Source organism: Cupressus sempervirens, chromosome 10 (assembly GCF_028749045.1).
Source record: "Cupressus sempervirens isolate cs-2001-9-10 chromosome 10, ASM2874904v1, whole genome shotgun sequence".
NCBI lineage: Eukaryota > Viridiplantae > Streptophyta > Pinopsida > Cupressales > Cupressaceae > Cupressus > Cupressus sempervirens.
In genome coordinates this window covers 537,434,750-537,459,754 of record NC_143127.1, presented here as the reverse complement: position 1 = coordinate 537,459,754, position 25,005 = coordinate 537,434,750, and the positions used below count along the sequence as shown (strand labels likewise).

The 25,005-nt window shown below is 35.8% G+C and overlaps 1 protein-coding gene across 2 annotated transcripts in view; it reads right to left on the bottom strand.

The window, feature by feature from the left end:
- Positions 1-25,005, bottom strand: part of LOC149535017 (putative rhamnogalacturonate lyase B) — a 193,134-nt gene that overhangs the window by 98,940 nt on the left and 69,189 nt on the right. For both annotated transcript variants that reach the window (XM_089807207.1, XM_089807208.1), the window contains exons 8-11: positions 19,358-19,510; positions 19,082-19,188; positions 2,053-2,143; positions 1,732-1,873 (exon numbers count right to left, since the gene is read on the bottom strand). In XM_089807207.1, the coding sequence (XP_089663333.1) occupies positions 1,732-1,873; positions 2,053-2,143; positions 19,082-19,188; positions 19,358-19,510 (493 nt within the window). The remainder of the gene's footprint in view (positions 1-1,731; positions 1,874-2,052; positions 2,144-19,081; positions 19,189-19,357; positions 19,511-25,005) is intronic.

The following is a 25,005-nucleotide window of genomic DNA, read 5'->3' as shown; positions in this document are numbered from 1 at the left end:
ATACATTCTATGATTTGAATCATTATGATCCTATGATTTCTATTTACTTCAACTACAAGCTACAATTTATATTTTCTGTGTAACATTGTTACGTATGTGATGGATTTATCATTTATGTTCCATGTTTATGTATGTTAACTTCTATTTGATGATGTTATAGTGTGTTTGAGTTATATTCAATAAAGGGTGTATGAAATAAGTTTTGAGTTGTTGAAATCTCTAAACTTCAAGGGTTTTTTATATTTGTCAATTCGTGGCCGATTCGATTTTGATTCATGGCCAATTCGCGATTTGATTCGGCCTTGCTGATTCTGATCCTATTCCAACTCTTAGTACTTTGATATACATGCATATGTATATGTATATACTAAGTCACAGGGTTCACCAAATTTACGGCTTCAGATTCAAATTTCGATACCGAAAGAAATTCATTAAAGTTCGTCCAAAATTCGTACGAACAAGTAAAAAGCTCTTGTCTTGCGAAAATAGTATTTCATCAGCCCATATTTCAAGATTTTAGACCAATTCTTCATTATAAATAAAGCCTGTCTACATACTAAGAATGCACTAATAATTTATGAGCAACGATGACTAAGGCTTTTGTCTGTGTTTTCGTAAGCAACGACGACTAGGGCTTTAGATTGTGTTTTTGTGGACATCAATGGCTAGACTTTCATCTGTGTTTTTCTTAGCATTGGTGGCAACTCATTCATCTGTTTCTAGTTGTTCACCAAAATCATGGCTATCTATTTTTGGATTTGGAATGCAAATTCGAATACGTTGTGCAACTCTCGTTTGTCATCTCTGCAACTCCTCAATCTGTTGTAGCAACCCATCTCTACAACTCCACTCTTTCGCCTATGCTTAGGGTTTGAGATTTGAATAGCTATAAACTTATAAGATTTTGATTCTAAGTTTTTAGGTTTAGGTTTATTTTAATAAGATTGTGATTTTATTTTTTATTTTTGTAGTATGAATAGAATTTACATTTTTATTTATATTACTATTTTTGATTAATTTATATTACTTCATTTTAATTTGTTATAATACAAATTTTATATATTTTTTAATTTTGTAATCTTTAAAACATTATACAAATTATTTTTTTTTTTTTTATTTTGTAAATTTTAAAATTGCTACTTTTTTTACATATTAAACACTATATATTTATTATTATATACTGAAATATTATAATTTTTAAATTGTAAATATTTATATTAAAAGTATTATACTTATTTTTTTGTAACCTATAAATATCATTATGATTACTAATCTCTATAATGTCAAACTATTATGATTATTTGTTGGATATATTGTTGGACATGGAGAGATATTTTGTTTTGTAGTTTTATATTGAAAAGTTCTTTGCGTGAAACTCAAACATATAATATAATAATAAATAATATATACTCATATATATATATTAATTACATTAGGCGAATTTAATGTTGAATTTTTTTCGATTTTTTTGACTTGTCAATCTTCATAGTTGTCGAACTCGAACTCGAATTCAAACCTTGTAACTTAGTGTATATATACATGTGTGTGTGTGTGTGTGTGTGTGTATATATATATATATATATATATAATTTGTTAATTTGGAAAGATAATTGTAAGAACATAAGAAGAAGAAAAATCGATAGCAACAAAAATAAGACCTAAGCCTGATTTTTGCGAGTAATGCATGAAAATAGTTAAAGGTGAGTTGAATATGGTAAATTAAATGAGAACCTGGTGAGAGTTGAAGGACACTCTCATTCTTGTAGTCACCAACTACATTTGGCACCCATCCATATATATTATACTTGCCAGGATTGATATTAACAATTTTGAAAAATCCCTTTTGATCTGTCTTCGTCCAGAATTGATAACCCTGAAATAGAAGATTTCAGCGCCCAGTAGTTAATTCAAATGAAAATCTTATTGATCAAATACACAATATAATGTTATAGTGGAAGCACCAAATAGTCATATCACTAATAAAAAAAACATTATTTTTACAACAAAAAAGACATCTTTCAACTTTTAAAAAAAATGTACTAACCAATTTACCTTACTTTCCTTTTGCCAAGATCCAGCCTCACCAGGAGCAGCCAACCCAATGTTTGCAGAATCAGCAGGAAAGACTTTCGTAGAAATAAATCTATAGAATATCATTCATTGAAAAACAATATTTGGAGATTAATGTTCCTATATGATAAAAAATTGACCACTAGCAAATTCTATGCCTTAACAAGCTGAAAGAATGTGGTACCACATATATTAATCTCTACTTGTGATTATCATACATATCAATAGAGCTATGAATTCTTTTAATTGACAGACTCTTCACTTATTTCTATTATCATAGTTAATATTTGCAAACAAACTGCACATCTCAACTTGGATACTATGGATTGAATAAAATATAAATCATAAAAGAGGACAACCACTGTAGTGCACTGACTACCTTTTCTACAAAGGAAAGAAAAAATATATCCAGAATTCAGCTTCAACATAAAAAAACCATTGATGCTAGAACACCATAGAAATTGAAAACGGTTTCTCCCATAGCTGACAAACTTGAACTAAGCAAAAGCTCACAGACCCAAAATTTGTGGCTCAACAAAGGCTTGTGAAGAATTTAAGAACTTTAAAATTTGCTTCAATTTCTTTAAGAGCACATTTTTTCACAATTTGTTTCCAACATATCCCAAATGAGTACATAGGTATTTTATATTAAGTTTAATTCATTTGAATATATAACTGAGTGTGCAATCACATCATCAAGAGAATCTTGATACAAAAGTTAGGTAGCAACTATTATGAATTTGTGATGATTAATTTTTTAAATCATCATCATAATTCAAAACTGCATATTACAAATTTAACATATTTCACTTCTCTAATCTAGTGAAAACTTGCCAGAAGTTTATAGAATTCAAAGAATAAAACAATGATCATATTTTAATATTTTATAATTTATTATATGAATATCACACATAACAACTCTCTTTTCATAGATGAGTTGTTCTAACAAAAAGATTAACCTACATATTATTCAAACTAACCAAGTGACAAAAAATAAGTTGTTTCTCAATAACTTTATTATTATGATACTAATTTAATACCCATAAACACACTAATTTCTAACACAAATACAACCCCCTGCCCTGCCTAAATTGATAAACCTAATATCTTTGGCATTACATCATTTTGAAAACACACATACTTCAGTGATGAACTTGAACAAATAATAGTTCGCTTTACGAATCCATTATCAAACCCATAGATAGTTTGCCTCTATACATCCATCTTAAAATCTAAAGACAATTTACCAAGCAACCTTTTCTTATGAACCTATCTTGAAATCCACAAGTTGCATGATGTGTCAAAGAGCTTTATAGTATATCCATACTGAAATCTATCAAGCTTGTCAAGGCTCCCTTGATCTTTGCATCAAATCAAGATCATTCATTATCTAGCAGACTACACATGTTCTATCTAGAGTACACCTTACACCCTTGTACCTTCCTACTGGCTTATTCCATGACTTGATTTCTAGACTAAGATTTGGTACAATACCTCTTTTGTCCTACATTGTCCATCAAGAATAGCAGATGACTTAACAATAGACTCTGATTGACACACTTTTAGAACAACTTTTACAAATCGGTAGTAACACTAACACTCAACAATAACATTTCAAAAAGAAAATTGTTCATCAAATGTTTGAGGATCATCACCACCTTTTTCAGTGTCACTCTTCAATGTTTTAAAATGCGATCAATACTTCTTGTTTGAGGCTCTTGTTTAGTAAGTCCTTAGCTCTTTGAAAATGGTTGAGATAAATATGATCATTCTTGTTACAAATGTAGCATGCACAACAATCTTTGAACGAGGATTCTACCATTATAATTTATATGTTCCCTTGAATTGAGCTGCAAAAGCACTTTTTGTCTTGTGAATAAAAACCTTAAACTTGCATCTGTCTTCTTTCCTTATGTAGAAGTAAACATGAAACTTTGTCAAAGTCAAGTAGTGAGACTTGAGTTCCTATGATCAAAACTAGTGATTCAACAAAAGCTATGTTAGATGTTGTCAACCCTCTTAGTACTATGTTGAGCCGTTGACCATATCTTCATCGTCTATCTCTTTCTTCGTAGACACTAATTAATCATGCACATCTTTGAGATGCATGATATAACCTAAAACTGAACCTCCTTCGTGCAACTGAGATAAGTATAGATGATTCTCAAAAACAACGATCTGTTTGCTTTTGAAGCCTGGCACTTATGACACAACTTTCTCCACAAAACTGTCTTTATTTTGAACTTCAGAAAATCAATTATCTCCAAAAGACAACTTCATTATCAACAAGGTTTCCTTGTGATCATGTCATAATCTTCTGCATTGGTCTTTCCTCTATCCTCCTTTCTGAGTACAAGATTTGTGAGGTTCCTATACTCACAAATCACCAGGATCTTGTGACTCCAAACATTGCTGTTAGTATGAGTCAATTGTCATAACTTGGTTAGAACAAAAGTATGAAGGATTGCTACCATTGTGATTGCAGATAGTGGATCTTTCCTACGAATTAACTATGATAGGGAAGGAAAACATCATACAATTCAAACCTATGAAACATAACTATGAGACATCTTATGACCAAATGCAAGACACAAAGAAGGTCGAACAATGCATATTTGACATCTAGATGCTGATTGTGTGGTTGTAAAGACAAGAACAGACATAAATGACAAGTTGGTAATTGATAGCAAAATCTGGTGGTAGATTGATTGTGTTATGCAGTGTCAACTTCATATACTCTAACATGCATGGCAAATATTTCTTCTACATTAATGTCGAACAATGCATATTTGACATCCAGATGCTGATTGTGTGGTTGTAAAGACAAGAACAGACGTAAATGACAAGTTGGTAATTGATAGCAAAATCTGGTGGCAGATGGATTGTGTTATGCGGTGTCAACTTCATATACTCTAACATGCATGGCAAATATTTCTTCTACATTAATGTGTTTTTCCTCCTGCATTGTGGTTTTTCCCCCTTCAATGTTGATTATATGTGATGTCCCACTGTATTTTGGGACACAGACATATTGTAGAATTGAAAATAACCTAATTGCTCCCTGTATAATTTTTGTATGGTTGAACTTGAATTTATCTTTCAGAATAGACATAAGTTGTAAGGTTTTGTGCATTTGTTTTGTATTGTTTTATTGATAACAAGGAACAACAATATTCTTTCCAATGAGAATAACAGTTCTGAAACAACATCAAATATTATGCAACGGAAGAGCTTGAAATTCCTGAGTCTCAAAATTACAAAATATGCTGATAAAGAGAACAACCTAGTTGAGAAATAGGTTCAAGAAATTGGAGCTAAGCATGCCTAGAAATTGTCCTCTGAATATTGATGAAGACAAAGCTACAAAACAGAAGTCCTGTAGGTCTGAAAACACCAAGCTAGCAGCCATCAAGGATGCTCAGAAAACTGTTTGCAGCACCTCCAATTCTGCCGTCTCCAAATAAAATTAAATTATTAGAAAATAGACTAATAATAGTCTATTTATTTGAAATTACTTTTCTATCTACCAAGGGAGTTTGATGCAGGAGCATCTTGCATGGGAAAATTAAATTATTAGAAAAAAGAAAAAAGAGAAAAAAAAAAAAAAGGGGAAAAAAAATAAATAAATAAATAAATTGTGGAGAGAGAAAGTGACGAAAATGGAAGGAAAATAATAAAAAATAGAAAAATGGAGGAAAAAAGGAGAAAAGAGGAATTTCTATTTTCAAGGTGCATGGGTGGCATAAATAGAAAATAATAATAGTTGTCATTCCATTAATCGAGGTGTGTAGGTGGCATCTTAGAAGTTTGTGGAAAGATCCTTAAATCATGTATTTAATATTTGTTGGGTGCTTAGTTGTATTTGGGTTGGAATTTAATATTTATTTAAAAGTAGTTGTATTTACCTTTTATCCCACATTGGTCGTGTTTGTAATGTTTTGGGTTAGAAGTGCCTATTTAAGCAAGGCTTATTATCATTTGTAATCAAGTTGGAGAAATAGAAGCTTTTCAAGTGAAGCTCTTCAAGTAGAAGCTCTTTGTATGTAATCTCTTGTAAAGAAGCTCGAGGAGTAGAAGCTTGAGAAGTAGAACTTGTGGAAGGAGAAACTCAAGAAGAAGCTTGATATCATCTTGTGGGTGTTGTAAGGATCTTCAAGTATAATAAAATTTCTTGTGAAGCATTTTTTTTATTTCTCTTGGTCTCCATATTGTTGCTTTCTTGATTGTGAGTGGGTAAGGGTGGTGTGGCCCTACATCAGCAAGGCACAAAACTGAGGACATTGCATTATAGAAACTCTGAGAAATATTTTTCTTATGTCAATTTTCAACCCACTTCAACGTCCTTAATATGAGATTGGCCTATACTCCTATTTTCCCTTAAAACTTGTGCTTTTCTCTTGATCAATAGATTGAAATTCTACTTTACACCTTTTTCAAATACAATTAAAGCATGCAAATTTTTTAGTGATACTCACAATTTTTGAGTTCTCGACTAGCTCTCATGAAGGCAACGACAACATTAGAACAACCAACCACCAACCATCTTAATTTGTCACTTGGACCATCATTGTCGAGATCACTGCTAAATTGATTTTGTTGTTCAATAGCAGAAATCTAGAAATGCTTTTGATTGAAGAGGAACGCTTCTCTGAGGACACCTTTTGTACTAGAAGGTCAGCTCTTATTTGAGGATATAGGAACATCTCTACTAGCTATCAGATAAACATGTGCTTCCCTGGCAACTTCACCAGAACTTTTGTTGCTGTAGTTTCAAACGGGTGTATTAATACATAGATCTGCAATTTTCTTTATTTGAATAGGCATGTCAGACTTGACATTTACAGATAGTATATCAGTACGACATGGTGTAACCTTGCCAGTGGGCTGCGCCCAAAGATGGCCTCCTATGCTGAGCACTTCCTTGTCATCCGGGATGGTATTATTATGCCCCCTAGCTACTTGTCTCGGCGTTGGTGTCATGCCTTATGCAACAACCCCCAAATGGCTCTTGCTGCTGAAAATAAGTTTCTTCAAATTTGTAACACAATACTTACATATGCAAATAAAATTTCACAACCAGCTAAGTTAACCATCAAAATATGCTCAGACTTGCAATAAAGATATTACATATTATTCCTCCAGCACTAATGGTTTTATTACAATGCTATGATTAATGCATCTCAATTGCTCATGACCAAGCAAAATGTTATTCAATATGCAAGGAAATTTGGAGACAATGCCACTTGCAGCAGTACACTTCAACCAGTTTGCAACCTATATAAGTATTCTCAGCAAAGACAAATTTTATTTATCTTCACAATAAAAATTTAAACAAGGAACCTGATTTTGGGTAACTGGCTCCAAATCGCAGACTGAGAATGCACACATTTATTAATAGTTCCTTAACACAATCACCGTTATTGGCAAGGAGGACATTTGCCCAGCTTGCACGCGAACACCAGGCCTATCAAAATGATAGCAGACAATCCCAAGAAGATTGAATGGAAGAGAATTTACTGCCCAGAACAGGCGCGCTGATCACCATTTATTGCTGTCCAAAAATCAGTATTTAAGATGCTCCAATCTTTAGTAGCCAAGCATCCAGTTGTGTAGATGAACAGACACAGAAAACTGCAAGAATAACATCTAGCCTAGGATATGATAAAGCAGCCCGATAGGACTTTCAACTCCCGATTAAATAATTTCAATTTGCAACATAAATCCTCACCCAACAATTGATATAATTGATCATGCAAGTCAATGATCTCAAACACTAAATTCTTCAGCACACAAAATCTTCCTAGCTATAGTAAATACAGTAATGGAAGGTTCCAAACAATTTGCCAAATCACTTTACCTCAACAATGATTTCAAATGATCTGCACGAAAAAGAATTCATAATACTTCAGCTGTGAATTACCCAACACTTCTGCTCCAAATCTTTATACCTCAGCAAGGGCATCAAAATTCAGAACTTCAGAAAAAGCCACAAAGGCAACAAAAGTAAATAAATTATCCAAGCATGCTTTTCTCAACAAATGAGCTTGTATTTATAACCTCCAGATGCCCTTTTTGTTGTCAAAATGTAACTTCACTCAAGAAGCTTTACCACACAACATTAATTAGAAGCTTCCATTAGATTCTTTCACTTGACTTGGCTTAACTAATTAATAAATGACTCTTTCCAATGATAAGCCAAACCTCAACTTAAGTGAAATTATAAAGTTAAATTATAACTTTATAATAAGCAATTTAATAATTTAATAATAATTTGGCTACAAAAAATATAATAACTCCCGAAATACTCATCATTTAAATATGTCATTTGAAATAAGAGTCATACCTATTATTTCTCCATGTGACCAAATGCACTTTACAAAAATAAAAAGGGTCCATCTCAATCAATACCTATCTTACCACAAATAGTAAGTACACAAAGCGAAGCCCAAATGAAGTCCAATCTGAGCCAAATAAAGACCAAACTGTAGCTTGCTGAATTGTGGAGAAGATAAGACCCTCCCAAGCCCATCCACTGCCTCAAAAGACCCTCTGTCCTCAATAATTAGCCTACGAGGATCACAATAATAGGCTAATCCCTGAAACTCTGATGGTGGTAGAAAAATGGGGACATTGCAGTCCTCCCTACCCAAGATTGCTTGTCCTCAAGCAATCTGGCAACGCAATGAACTCCAGCCTCCACCTAGATCCCAAATGAAGAATTGCATAACATCCCTGTCAACACTGAACCAATTGCAAACCAACATAATCAAGACCAACCACATGTCCTACAATATAGCACCCAAAACTTGTGCTAATGATGTAGAAGTTAGAATATCACCAGAAGGCAACTCGACAAAAGATCTATGCATCCTCTTCTTACTTGTATCCACCCACATATTATATATTGGACTGGAATCCTAATCAACACCAACAATCCCTAGAACAGATGTAGCTACATGAGAACCATATGCACTCATGCAAATTGAATCAACAATAGGTGTAGCCACGTCAAAATATGTTGTCATAGGAACATCACAAATAATCCTAGAAAAAGACTTAGCTATAGGAGAACCATATGCACTCATGCCAACTGTATCTGTAGCTACAATGGATGTAACTACATCCTCATGAAACTCCGTGGCTACAAGAACATCACCAACTGTGGCAGTTGACAACTATACCGAATCTGCAGATGGTGAAAACTAAGCCTAACTCTGCTCAGGTGAGTGATCAACATCAATCTCAAAAAGGGGATTGTCATAAGACAATGTTACATCCATACTAAACATAGGATTGTCCACAAAGTGAACATCAATAGTATAACATAAGTCTATCTCTACATCACTCATCTCATCATCAATAAAATGTGTATTATCATTAGAGCACACATCTACATGCATACTGCTAAACTCCTTGGTAGATGGCTCAACCGACACAGAAGTGGTTGCTGATATGACAATATCCTCACATGCTCCTACTTCCACTATCGTTGCATCACCATCAAATACATCATCCTGGGAACTCATACCAACAACTGCATCATTTGACTTAACCTGACATGAATTCTCATTATATTCCACCTCAATTGTGCCCAATTCATGCGGTGTCTTACGAGAAATGTCCCACAAATCTGTAGCCGCAACTATATCATCACATTTCGCTCTTCGGAAAAAGCGATATCATGCTCTGCTCAAATCTCAGATTCGGAATCAGTTGGGTCATCCATTGTGATTTTGATTCAGCTCATTCACTAGCACATCCAAGTGTTTCACAATACCTCATATCTCAGATTCTCCATCCCAAGGTGGAGAAGTACGCTCTTTACGGGTATAATGAATACCAAACTCTTGTAACCATCCATAACACTGAAAACCAAATCTCTGAAATGAAGCACTAATCAAATTGAGCCCAATTCTTGCAAGTTGGCAAGAAACCACTCTAATACCAATGTAACAACCCCCAAATGGCTCTTGCCGCTGAAAATAAGTTTCTTCAAAATTTCTAACACAATATTGACATATGCAAATATACTTTCACAACCAGCTAAGTTAACCGTCAAAATATGCTCAAACTTGCAATAAATATATTACATATTATTGCTCCACCGCTAATGGTTTTATTACAATGCTATGATTAGTACATCTCAATTGCTCATGACCAAGCAAAATGCTATTCAATATGCATGGAAATTTGGAGACAATGCCACTTGCAGTAGTACACAACTTCAACCAGTTTGCAACCTATATAAGTATTCTCAGCAAAGACACGTTTTATTTATCTTCACAATAAAAATTTAAACAAGGAACCTGACTTTGGGTAACCAGCTCCAAATCGCAGCAGACTGAGAATGCACACATATATTGATAGTTCCCTCACATAATCACCGATACTGGCAAGGAGGACATTTGCCCTGCTTGCACGCGAACACCGGGCCTATCAAAATGATAGCAAATAATCCCAAGAAGATTGAATGGTAGAGAATTTACAGCCCAAAACAGGCACGCTGATCACCATTTATTGCCGCCCAAAAATTGGTGTTTAAGATGTCCCAATCTTCAATAGCCAGGCACCCAGTTGTGCAGATGAACAAACACAAAAAATTGCAAGAATAACGTCTAGCCAAGGATATAATAAAGCAGCCCGATAGGACTTTCAAACCCTGATTAAATAATTTCAATTTCCAACATGAATCCTTACCCAACAATCGATATGATTGATCATGCAAGTCAATGATCTCAAACACTAAATTCTTCAGCAAACAAAATCTTCCCAGCTACAATAATGAAAGATTCCAAATAATTTGCCAAATCACTATACCTCAGCAGTGATTTCAAATGATCTATAGGAAAAAGAATTCACAATACTTAGCTGAGAATTACCCAACACTTCTCAGCTCCAAACCTTTATACCTTAGCAAAGGCATCAAAATTCAAAACCTCAGAAAAAGCCACAAAGGCAACAAAAGTAAATAAATTATCCAAGCATGTTTTTTTCAAATAACCTCCAAATGCCCTTTTTGTTGCCAAAATGTAACTTCACTCAAGAAGCTTCACCACAACATTAATTAGAAGCTTCCATTAGATTTTTTCACTTGACTTTGCCTAACTAATTAATAAATAGCTCTTTCCAATAATAACTCAACCCTCAACTTAAGTGAAATTGTAAAGTTAAATTATAACTTTATAATAAGCCATTTAATAATTTAATAATAATTTGGCCACTAAAAATATAATAACTCCCAACATACTCCTCATTTAAATATGTTGTTTACAATAGGAGTCATACCTATTATTTCTCCATGTGACCAAATGCACTTTCCAAAAATAGAAAGGGTCCATCTCAATCAACACCCAACTTACAACAAAAGTAAGTACACAAAGCGAAGCCCAAACAAAGTCCAATCTAAGCCAAACAAAGACCAACCTGTAGCTTACTGAATTGTGGAGAAAATAAGACCCTCCCAAGCCAAGCCACTGCCTCAAAAGACCCTCTATCCTCAATAATTAGCCTATGAGGATCACAATAATTGGCCAATCCATGAAACTTTGATGGTGGTAAAAAATGGGAACATTAACATTACACCTTATGTATCTCTCTGGGCTCCTTCAGGGTTGGCTCCCACTGACTTCATATTAAAACCAATCACCACATTGATAGAGAGGACCATACGTGTCACTTGTGTTCCTTGGGGACGGCCGAGACGTAAATCCATTTCATCTTTCACAATCCCCGCCTATTATGAGATACGTGGGAAATTCTATTTCTTATTCAAAGAGTGTAGTTCCCTTGAGGCCTTCTTTAGCTATATGGACCAGAGATGCCTTGCTCTGTACCTCAGAGAAACCATGCAGTTCCACGACCATACATTACAGATCCATTTTCTCCAGAGAGTGGCTTCAACTCAACTCATCACCACTTTCTTCTCCCCCTCGTCTCTAGATGCATGGGACTAAGTGGCCTTCTAGTGCCCCCACCACCAATCACTCTAGATCTATGAGGCTTCACAGTGGCTATACTTGTCAACGGCACCCTCCCAATGCTTTACAGCGGTGTGTTGGGGCCCTTGCTCACCGTAGTTCTTTTCAACGAGGAAGGATCCTTAGTCCTTGCCTTGTTTGTATGCTCCTTGCTTCTTGCTTCTCTTTTATTTCTAGCTTTTCCTGTTTGCTCTCTTTCCCAGACACCGCTTGGTGCTTTGTAGCTAGTGGCCTTCTGTCATGTATGCTTCTTAGTCCCATAGACCCTCGTGGTCTTTCGTTGGACATTAATAAATTTATCTTATCTTATCTTATATTATGGGATTACACTCCATTTAATAGCTGCAGAAAATTATAAAATCCACAGAACCATCTTATATTATGTTATGCAGCATACATTGTGGTTGTGTACAAAGAGCACATCTTAAGGATTCCAAAAGTAATAGGTTATGGCGTGATTGGAAGAATTCACAGCAGCAGTGGAGAAGAAGACAAAAGAAATAGATTAAAGGGATAGCACAGATGATAATGAAATAGAAATTATCCAAAAATAGCTCTTCTGATTTGATAGATGAAATGGAGATGAACGATGCAAATGAATCTGGAACATGTAGTGAATATAGTGAAATAATTTCTAAGACAGGGATTTCAAACGTTGGCCATATTGCTCATGACTTCAAAGAGCTTGGATTCTCATCAATGACTGAAGATGCCTATGCATCTGCTATTTTCTCTCTTTTAAAGATAAAGGTTCATTATTTAGCAAGGGAGGATTATCAGACGTCTGTACTAGAACCCATTAGAAAATGGATTCAGGCAGTCATTTTTCAGTTTCTACATATAACTCTACCTTACCTATGTGCTCCATTCAGCGAGGATAAGAATAGTGATTCATCTGCTTGCGTATTATCTCCAGCTTCATGCCCTTTATTGTGGAAGAGAAATCACATTAGAAAAAACTACTAGATGGCATTAACAACTTGAATATTTTGCATATGAAATTTTGCAAGGTTTGCAAACTAGTTAATTATTTGATATTATAGATTATCCCGAGAGTAAAGATGCTATAAAGGATTTGAAACGGTGCTTGGATAATGCAGAACATACAGGCAAAGTATCTTGCAATCCCGCTGGGAAATAAGAGGAGGACTATGCTATATTCTTGGAATATGTGTTGAAATTCGTCTCATGCAGATATACGGAGAAATGCACCTGATAGCATACAAGGATCACGGACTGTGGAAGAAGGGATAGCGGCACTCACAAACGTTATTCATAGTCAGAGTAGTTATTGAAATGAAATGAATTGGTATCAAGCGGGAAATCAGATATATTTTTGGGCAGGAGGAAGATACCTTCATTGGACGTTTTCTCCGGCTCCCTTGATATGCTCTAATACACAAAAACATGCGCATTAATTCCTGACTCAGAAGTTATCATTAATTTGTTGAAGGCTCATGCAAAAGAAGAGTCATTTTCGAGCAGCGTGTTTTGTCATTACTGATGTCCGCGTTGAACTAGCGAATCATAAACATTGTATTTTGTGCTGATACTTATTGCCTCTTTGTTTTTGTGGTTGCAGGTACAGCAACTCGCAGGAGGATATTTACAAGCCAGGGCACATAGAAACATCTGGATCAGGTCATCATCAATTGCAAACTCGCAACAAGCAAGCCGTTAGCATAAGAGAAAAGCCATCGCAAACATAGAGCAGAATATTACCGTGCGTGATGCAAATTTTTCAAGACATTCAAATTACCGTCGGCCAAATAAATATATATATATAATTTGTTATGAATTTCACTTAAGATATGTTATCTTTTGAAAATAGTCGGTTTTTATGTCATGAAAAGGTGCAACTTTTAAAATGTAACCGGCACCTTCTCAATGTTTGTAAATGTTTGTAAAGCCAAATCAAGAAGGAGAGAGAGGATTCATTTTATTTTTAAGTGACATTGAGACTACTGCATTTCCAAATCTGTAAAACTTTCTATCATACTGTTGATGTCTTTTTGTTTGAAAGAGGAGTTGGAGATTTGAACAAAGCAAAGGGGAGTTCGATTTTTTGAGTATTGTTTCCAAAAATTGTATGGATTCAGTTGTGTTGGATTCAGCATCAAGATTTTGAGTGTCTTCATCACGATTTGTCCAGCAATAAATCAGTAAGAAATTTTTATTTTTCTTAGAGTTGAATCATACATAACTCGTCCTTTATAGTTGAGTTGTTCATTTGTCTATAATTTATTAATTTGATAAGTACATTGAATTGTTCGCTGCTATTCAGATTTGATCAATAAAAATAGTGTAGGATATCATCTTGTTCTCATTATTTGTATCTTTTATGCCCGTGTGATGGTTAAATCATAATAGACTAATCTGAATGTGTTAAGTTGTGACAATTTGTGGCATCAAATTAACTAAGTTACTAATAAATATCTCATCAACAATATTGTAAAGTTGTATGTAAGGAATGTATTTTTGACTCTATCGCCCAAATAGAATTCAGCACTGATCTTAAAATTGCTCATAAGTTTTGAACCCAATGCTGGCATTTCTCTAGTCTTTTCTTTTGGCAATCCGATTTCATTTAGTAATTTGTCTATTTTTGTTTCAGCAACATATAACATCTTAAATAAAGTAATTGAAGTTGAAGATAAATAATCCAGAATGTTTCCTTGATACTTGCCAATTGAGGAGTTTATTTGATTGCTGTAATCCGTTATAAATCATCTTGGAATTGAGTTTTGCCATCCAGGATTTAGGTAAACAGGCCTTGGTCCAGCAGAACCAAAAGCGCAGAGGATTCGAATCAATCTTGTGAAGTTGGCTAAAATCAGTTAGATACCCAGCATCGAGCAAGCAAGCCTCGTAAGTTTCTAATCGGCGATTTTGAGAACCAACAAATGGGCGACTTTGTTGGAGAAGTCGCAAGTAAGGTTTACTTACTCCAGGACCAGTTTAGAGTTTCATTTAGGCATAAGCCTAGAGGTGAGTTTTCTGATTTTGTTTTCTTTCGATACAAACATTAGAAAGTTTTCTTTTATTTCTATTTGCTGTTTATAACTTTCAGATTTCAATATTCAAATTTCTAAACAGCAGTTGGATAAAATTTACAAGTCTTTTCTGAAAATTTCAAATTGTGTTCAAAAAATCTTGAGTATTGGCTTGAATCTTAATCGTATATATTTCACATAAACACTAATTAACAAATAAAGGGAGATTTCTTTTCTTATTTTCAGAAAATTGTTTTCAAGTTATTGGCATAAACTCTATTGGATAAAGAACCTAAGTCTTTATTTCTTTCTGTTTAAAAGAAAGTGGCGACTCTAAAATATATTTTGATTAGCATTTGTTAATTTTGAAGTGTATGTGGGGTAGAAGATCAGTTAATCCCCAATCTAAGAGACTTAACAATTAAATTTTGATAAGAAACCAAGAAATAAAAAAGGAAAAAATCAAAAGGCAAACATGTTTTACACAGGGCATAGAAATTTTCAGGAAAGAGCCAGCAAACAACCTGAAGTATGTGAGTCAAGTCATAATAGCCCAGAAAAAGAAGAAAAAATCCATTCTTTCACATCCCTAGAATTGATGAAGAGCTCCAATGTGAAATAACCCATATAGAGGACGATGATGAATAAGAACAAATAATGCAGTGGGACATGATAATAAAGAAAATGGCTGAAACTACGAATGGTAATAGCGTGATATTGGCAAAAACATTAAAAATGCAGTTGGATGGTATCCTAGCAAAAATAGGACTATCAAAAGACCTTATTACTTCCCCACCTAAAGATTGTAATGAACAAAGATCAAATAGATGGAGGAAAGAAAAATCAGATCAAAATACCCCGTCTAAGTACAACCCGCCTCATAGAAAGAATTTGGAAGCACAATATGCTACTAGTCATGATAATCCACTCTATGAGAACAGAAGAGAGAGAAATCAAGATAATAATTTTAATAGACATAATAATTAGCGAGCATGGAACAATGGACAAAATAATAGAGGAATTCAGCAAAATGGTGGGAATACTAGGCAACCTCATGGGGTAAATCAGAATAACAATAATCAAAACATCGAAGGATATGTGGTGCAAAATCAAAGCAATAGAAATCAAATGATAAGGCAACCTATGGAAATTGAACGCTATAGACAACTTGATTTCAATTGGATTCAAGGATATCCGAATCCTATATCAAATGACCTAAGGAATGTCATCCCAAAATTTTCAAGAAATGGAACTAAATCAGTTGAAAGACATGTTATTAACCTAAAAAATGTGATTGAAGATTTTGAAGAAGATCATGAAGATGTGTTCATGAAGTTGTTTGTTCAATCATTAACCAAAGACACCGCGGAATGGTATAGAAATTTGCCCGATAGGTCCATTTTTTGATGGTGTAATTTTGCAGATCAATTTATTGGGCAATTCGGAGATCACACTGATACATCTTTCACGTCACATGAATTAACAAGCATTAAAAAGAATTCAAATGAATCAGTGTCAGAGTTCAACAAAAGGTTTAATAAAGTTCTCAACAGAATTCCAAGGGAAACTAGGCCGGTGGATTCATTCCTGATTGATTTTTATTTAAGTGCCTTTGATAGTAACACTCGCTATGAAATAAGATCTCACAGACCTTGTTCGCTGCCCCAAGCTTTCAAAGTTGCTATGACTATTGAAAATGATAGGAAGGCAGCAGGAAGAGTTAATAAGAGGGATGATCCAAAACTATATAATCCAAAAAATCTTAAGAAAGATGAACTTAAAGAAATAATGGACATGTTGAAGGAGACAAAAGTCAAACAAAGCCGAAATGAGAGGCCACCCTTTAATAGAAATGACAGAGTAAGATTTCATGATATGCCTTACAACACGAGTTGGAAAGATGGAAAACCAGAAAGACCAACTCATACTAAAGATACACTTGATCCTTTGAAGAAAGTGAATATCGTTGATGATGGCCCATGGTGTGATGCTTGCAGGTTGCCCCACAATCCTAATCATTGTATTGTTAGTCATCTCCAATATGGGCCAAAACAGAGTTGATTTACTTAGTTTCATGCATACTATTTTTAGTAAGTCAGTAGGACACAGGGGAGGCTAGTTTTGGTGATTGAATTTGATACTTCGCGGCGAGAGATTTCCGACGAGCTATCACTCATGCTATTCGGAGTCCGATAGCTAATAAATTTTTACGCATGAAGTATTATTAAAGTAACAATTAATTTAGTTGTAAAATATTAAAGTGTTACTTTAATATTAAATTTTATGGGGATGTGTGCAAATCAAAAAGGGCCCCTAAGGGAGACATAAGTGATTATTTTAATATGTTTTACATCGGACATCTTTTATCCCACATTGCTCATGTGAGTGGAATGGACACTTGGAGAAAGAATAAAAGGGAGCGTTATTGGCTTCATTCGGTACGTGGAATTGGGAAGAAAATTGATGTGTGAGTTGCAAATCTGTTCTTGGCATTAGAGGACATCTATCCTCCCTTGTGACATTCTAGACGTCATTCCCTTAGGGTTTGGCCTTTGGAAAAGCAGATTGGGCGCATTTCCAGCTACAGGCGGATTGGGTGTTTGCTCATATCATTCTCGCTTGTCTGATGCTTATGCCATTGTGAAGGGATAATTTTATGAGGGTCTTGGACTGATTGAAAGCAGATTTTACTGTAGCAGCACTATTCATACTACTGTAGTACCAAGATGGGAAGTCATTACTGGAAAATTATGTTATAATGTTGGAGTAATTAGTGAGTTGAAAAGTCTGTATGTATTTGATTTTATAAGTTGAAAATTGATATTATTTCAGCAGCAGTTCAATCTTCAGTTTGCATATTATTATTAATTCCTTCTTGTTCATGTTATGTGGTTTCAAATCTATACAAAGACATAAAAACAAAGATTTTATTTCTGGAGCCATAAAAAGGTTTAAACATTTAACGGAGAAATTAAGAGTTGGATGCAAATTATTTGACTAAATTCCTATCAGCAGTTGGTTCAGTTTTTGGGCAATTCTAGGGTGTCCATTACAAAAATTATCTCAATCATCCCAATAGGCTGGAAAGATCACCAGCTCTGATACCACTATAACGTACCAAAGGCTTGGTTGCCAAATGGGCTAAGACACTATGGCACTTTGATGACCACCGTAGGCTAGTGACCATACATTTATTGGCCTTCTAGATGTGACATTTTGCAATTATAAGTGTAGTATAACTGTATAACTGACTGACTGTTGAGACATGGCACCAAGAATCGTGCCAAAAAGAGAATACAAATGGATGACACTTGAGCATTTTTATGATCAAGTAAAAACAACTAACAGATTATGCAGATCATTTTGGCCTAAAGGGCATCAAAGTCATCTTCACTATATTCTATCTTATAAAGAAATAAGAGTTATCTTTATACAGCAAGCTTGTGAGAAATCAGATTATAAGAGACAACGTTACCCACTAATGCAAGCAGACTATGTTTTGTGTGAAAGAACTCAAATGATGGACTGTTATGAATGGATATACCTCCTGATTAATACCAAAGCTACCTATTCAATTTCTAGGCAATGTGGTGTTAAAAAGAACGTGGCTGTCAACATTAATGGGGAAAAAAAAGAACAAACTATCAATATTAATGGGAAAAAAAGAAAATAATGTACTCACATCAATAAAGAAAAAAATCAGTTCATGATGGAACAAAAAGATCTGTAAAAAAAATACTGTGACATGAAGCATAATAATAATTAGAATACTATAAATATGATCCTTTTCTCAAACACATACAGAAACAACATTATTATGTAAAAGTCCCTATCACAAAATCAAGAATGACTGAAGCAATGGAGAACGAAAAAAATAATTTCTCAGTATAAGTCATTAACGTCATATAGACTCTGGTAATCTGTTGAAATTTCATTGCATGGTTTCTGCAATTTCCCTTTTATCCCATCATCATTCCACCATTTTCCATATCAGAATGTGCAGTCTATAAATAAGGTCTTAAAATAGAAAACATTACTTACCTATCATCAACTAAAAATCTTCCAGAGATGCAACATCGTTCCTCTTCCTTTAGAAAATCAGGAGAAGCGGGAAAATAGTACGGCCAACTTTGTTCTTGATAAAGCTTCTGTGGAATTATGATGAACAAAACTATACATTATCATTAAATGATTTTGACTTCTAAGAACTAAGAATTAGACAGTAAAAATCCTGAATTTTGAACATATTTAATTCATAATTAATGATCATTGTTTGCATATATTATCACTTGAATGATTCATGTAAAAGAACTGCACCTTCTGCTTTGCATCATTCCAGAGTAAAAGGGGATCTATGAAATCTGAAGATGAATTCAAGTGCACGTAAAATGGACCAAGAACCTTCATCCAGGTCTCTCCATTGCGGAATTTGCAGGAGTTGTCACCAATATAATGAGCACTGTGAAATATCTGCTAAGTCATCAACAGTACCAACTATTTTTAGGTTATCACAAGGTTTGACTTTAACATACATCCTACATCTTTCAAGATTGGCTTTGATTCTTTCCATGAGAAAATGAAAAATAAAAATAAAGCTTTCTAAATAATCCACTTTAAATATGCCTAGTAGCAAATAATCACTATTTCATATGATTTTTAAGAAGTGCATTTTGATTTTCAAGGTATTAATCAACAAAATTTCATCCAGGTCTGTAATAGAGAATCGTATTGTTGTGGCCATGTTATGTAAACAACATTTTATGATATAAAGTTTATTGTATTGGACGTTGATGACATGTCTTCAAATTGTACCTTAATTGTATTCACAAGGTTCAAGCAATGTTATCCCTATAATTGGTAATGCAGAAATTAATAACGAGAAGTCAGCAAGAGATATCCCTCCTCTATTTGTAGAGGTGGACTTCCTTCTATAACCACCTGCAAAGATGTATAATGATGTACACATATTTACAATGAATATTTTGAAAATTATAAAGTTCAAATGCATACAAAGCTAAAGAATAACTAGAAAAAGGAGAAAGACATTTTTGGAGTTTGAATAGAATTCCAATAGCAACAGAAAGATAATGTAATCCCCTTCAGACTGAAGAACTTTCTAAAACTCTTCTTGCAAATTATTGTTGCCGCTATTAAGGCCTATTACATGCATTCTTATGGTAATAGGTATACATTGATCACTGTGAAGCATCTTTCCTGGTATGGGATCATGTTACATCACTAGGATTAATGCTAAAGAGGTGTTGCCAAATGCAAATATCACTGAATCTAAGGAAGCCAATTTAGGTAACGTGTTTTGAAACATCTTGGCCGTACGGTGTGGTTATGACTGGCTTTGCTCCTGATTCCAACTCGATAGTGTATTCAAACCCTCGATGAGGTGGTATGCCAGGAGGAATATCCATGAAAACTTTATCATGTCTACTTAAAATATCCTAAAGTTCATCGTCCTAAGGAGGTGTTCAACGCCCCTTTATAGGATCCGTCGAGATAAAATAATGCGCAGCCCATGCAGCGTCATCGTGCCGAAAAATTGCCTACATCCGATGCGCAGAAACTTCTTTGGACCTTCATTTTCCATTCATCGAAGGACAACCTTCTTTCCATCAACAACAAAAGTGAACTCCATCCGTTTGAAACTCTGAGCGTATTCGTCAAGGGTCTCCATCCACTGTATGCCAAGAATAACTTCCATGTCAGCTAGGTCCACTATGAAAAAATCCTCAATTACTGTGTGATTCACCATTGTGATACTTAGTTGAGGAACAAGGCGCGTGCAGGGTAGGAAAGTCCCTCTGGCGACCTTGACCTGAAAGCCTACGTGCGTCTCCATAGGTAGACTTCTTCATTTTACCAAGGATGAGTTTATGAAATTTAGAGTCACTGTAACCCTTTGTCCTTGAAGGGTACCCCATACACAAAAAACTGTGCACCTTGGGCCGCCGGCCAGGGCAATGGTTCCTCCACATTGTACCAAAGCGGCAATTCTCTCCGTACAGTTTAAACTAATTTTAGTGTCATTGTGGGGTTGGTTATCTTTGGCCGGCATTTCTTCCTATTCGTCCTCATCATCTAACACGACCTCAATGTAATGGATCTTCCCCTTTCCGAGGCATCGGTGGCCAAGCTCCCAAGGTCCCTTGCAATTGAAACACAATTTCTTCCTTCGAAGTTCCTGTCAGGTAGCTTCATCCAACATCAGCTTCTTGGGCGTTGGTTTGTCCCTCAAAAACGTCTACGGTTTAGAATGTGAGTAACTTTGAGAGGATGATGTCGATGATGATGCCATACTCCATGCTTTATTGATTGCTTCTGAAAGGGTGGCAAGATTGAACCCCTTTGCCCAACCTTTTAGAGGTTCTGTCAGTCCGTCCATGAAGAGCACTACCTGTCTTCTTTTGAAAATGTTCGTGACCAAAACAAAGAGTTTCTAAAATTTTACAATAAATTGATCAACCGATCCAGTTTGTCTCAGTTGCGCCAAATCTTTTAAATTGAACTCCGAATCTTTACCATCAAATCGTTCTATCAATCTCTCTGTGAATTCCGCATAAGTATTAATTTGATCATGCCCTAATGTGATGGTGTCGTGGTGCCACCATTCATGCGCAACTCCCTCCAAGTGCAGTGTGGCAAATTTGATTACTTCTTCTTCTGGCATAGTATTCAGCTAGAAGTAGGTATCGACTTTCATTACCCACACTTGTGCAGATATAGAACCAGATCTGTCAAATGGAGACAAATTTACCTTACTCAACTTTCTTCTAAGATCATCGTTAAAGTATCCTCTATTACCGCCTCCCAAATATCTCATTCTCAGATCCGCATAATCTTTGTAGGATATATCTTCTTCAAGGTTTGCATTCTTCCAGTCTTCTCTCAGTTGTTCTTGCATCTCTTCGAAGGTTGGTTGTCTCCCTGCATATTGTGCCTCCGTCCATAGTGGAACAGTCAGCATGGAAGGTCGAGAGCATGTTGGCTAAGGGTTTGATTTACCTGACACTGAGTCCACACTGTGACCATTTTGTTCTCTAGATATTTTGTTGTCCGCCAACTTCTTGAGAATTTCTTCCATAAGTCATTGCGTATCCATGATCTGTGCCTAATTCCTGGCAAGTTCCCTCAGTAGCGCCACAAGTTCGACAACAGTCAGTTCCGGTTCGGCAACCATTTGATCAACGGAATGTGTCCTCTTCTGACTATAAACTCTCATTCATTGTCCACAGGCTGGCAGGATTGAAGCACTTTGATACCATTGTAATGTTCCTGAGGTAAACAAACAATCGAAAAATGTCGTATATGCGCTACAAGAGTGTCGTACAGATGGTGTACCGTGCAAGTAAGAGGGATGGTTGCCCAAGAGTCCGTACGGAAGGTTCAGTGGTTGTACGATGAGAATGTCCAAGCCGCACGGTGGGAAGTATCTAATGTCCTCTGACGCTCAGTAACAAGAGCATATGCCTGAAGAATGTCTAAATCCAATCTACATGTGCCACAGGGAAGGCCTAGTTGGTCGTACGGTGAGTAAGAAGGGGGCATACCATGGCAGTGAATGTACCTCAAGTGGATGGTCGTACAATTGGCAAGCGTATGATGGATGTGATAGCTGTATGGTGGGCTAAGGTAGTTTGTACGACAAACAATACTACTAATGTCGTACGGTATGCAAGGAGGTACGACTAGATTGGGAGGTCGTACAGTGTGTTTGTAGGCTATACGAATGAACTGTGAAGCCGTACGGTAATTAGAAAACTCAAGTCATACAATGAAGTGATGAATAGCACAAATGGATGGAAGAGGGCCGTAGGGGTGAGGAATGAGCAGCACGGGAGAATACACAGTTAGGTATCTAAGACCGATACAAAACACGATCTTGTTCATACACAAACATAGAAAATGTTGATGAAATCCACACAATAATAGAGACTCGAATGCGAATAATAATTGCTAGAAGATAATGCTCTAATTTGCCAAATCCGAGCGAAGTATTACATGCAACAATGGCATAGAGTGAGGGCTGAATCTCACCGAAACTGCACAAGCCAAATAGGGAAGATCTTTCACTACAAAAATGGCAAACAATCCAAAACTCCAACAGGAATTCGCAGTACAAAGAAAATTATCCAAAAAGCATGCATACAGACTACCTACAAGTTGTGCTTAAATACCCATCGGAAAACTTTCCGAAGGTGTACAAAGATAGCCGACGACAACACAAACTACGGAAACAAAAATAAAAATGGGCCTGAGATACATTAAATCAATTGGCCCGTTACAAAAATTTGATTTATTATTTATTTTATAACGAGAACATTACAGTATACAGCAGTACTCCTTTTATTATTCGCATATATGACGAAGAGATTATAGAGTGCTTCCAATGATGATTACAACCATTATCCAAAGTCCATTCCAGATGGTGTACATATACCATTCCGAAGGGGTGACTCAACCGTCACGCCCATTCGAATACTAATCTACCTGTCGGTTATTTTATAACTTTACCAACAACATGCTAATCTACCCGTCAGCTATTTTATAATTTTACCGACATCGTCCCCCCAAAAAGAAAAGTCATCTCCGGATGACAATTACAAAATATTCGAGACAAATTAACAAAACAGGATACATTAACTGACTGACTATAACAAGATAGATATGTTTCCGTCACACCACTTTCATATTCGTTTCATGCCTGCATCAAACTGGTCTCCAAAATACGTTGCATCTACAACCTTTGCTAACACAATACTATTTCCTTAGCTGACCTTGATAGCCATCCATGCCGCTTTCTCTACTTCCAACTCTTGGGTAAACTGAGCCAAGTGTCGCGATGCTATCTTCAACTGGACGATCAGCTCCTCCCAAGCTCTCTATGCATCCACCAAGACAGCCTCACATCCAACACTTACTTTGAGTGCCTCAAAGTGTATCACCCCTCTCGAAAGGCTTGCTCTATTGTTCCCTCCACCTCTGGTACACAATCGCTCCATGCCTGCAGCAGCTCCAGGTCTCATCAATTGGTCATACTTTCCACGACTGATTACTGAAGCGACTGGGGGTCTAGGGGGCAATGCCCCCAACGAGGTCGGCGAGGTCCTAAGGATACACCATTTTTGTGATTTTCTGCGGGGTCCAAATTAGCACTCTCAAAGCCACACAAAATTCCATGGGATACACCATTTTTGTGATTTTCTTTCGATTCCCACACTCTTTCTGGCAACTTCTTATGTTTTACTACCTATTTATGTTTGCCCCTTCCCTTGGGCATAATGTATTATTTATTCTAAACATTTTTTATTTGTCATCGTTTTTTTTTTTTTGCTCCTCTTCTGACTGCTTCCTTATGGTCTAGGGGGCAACGCCCCCAGCGAGGTCGAGGGGCAATGCCCCCGTGGGGTCCTGAGGATACACTATTTTTGTGATTTTTTGCAGGGTCCAAATTAGCACTCTCAAAGCCACACAAAATTCCATGGGATATACCATTTTTGTGATTTTCTTTCGATTCCCACACTCTTTCTAGCAACTGCTTATGTTTTACTACCTGTTTATGTCTTTACCTTCCCCTTAGTCGTACAACAAGGCATTTGTATGTAGTTGTATGGTGCTCAAGATTGCTTGCTATATGGTATACCATCTGTGCCTTCTTTTATTCCCTTCTTCCTCATACCCTACTGCCTGTACACTTGCTCGTGTCTGAGTCGTACAACCCTGTTCCATGCTTCACATGTTTGCACAGTATCCATATTCCATATGGTGCTAATGCCTGTCATCTGTTGTCTTAAGCGTGACCGTACGGTAACTGACATGGTATAGAAAAACAATTCATAAATTTCTCCTTACTTTTGCACTGTATGGTTAGCCAAGTGCCCATACTGTTTTGCCAAATGCCCATACGGATTTGTAGAGCTCTGAGAGGTCTGTACGGTGGTCACAAAATGGCTTGT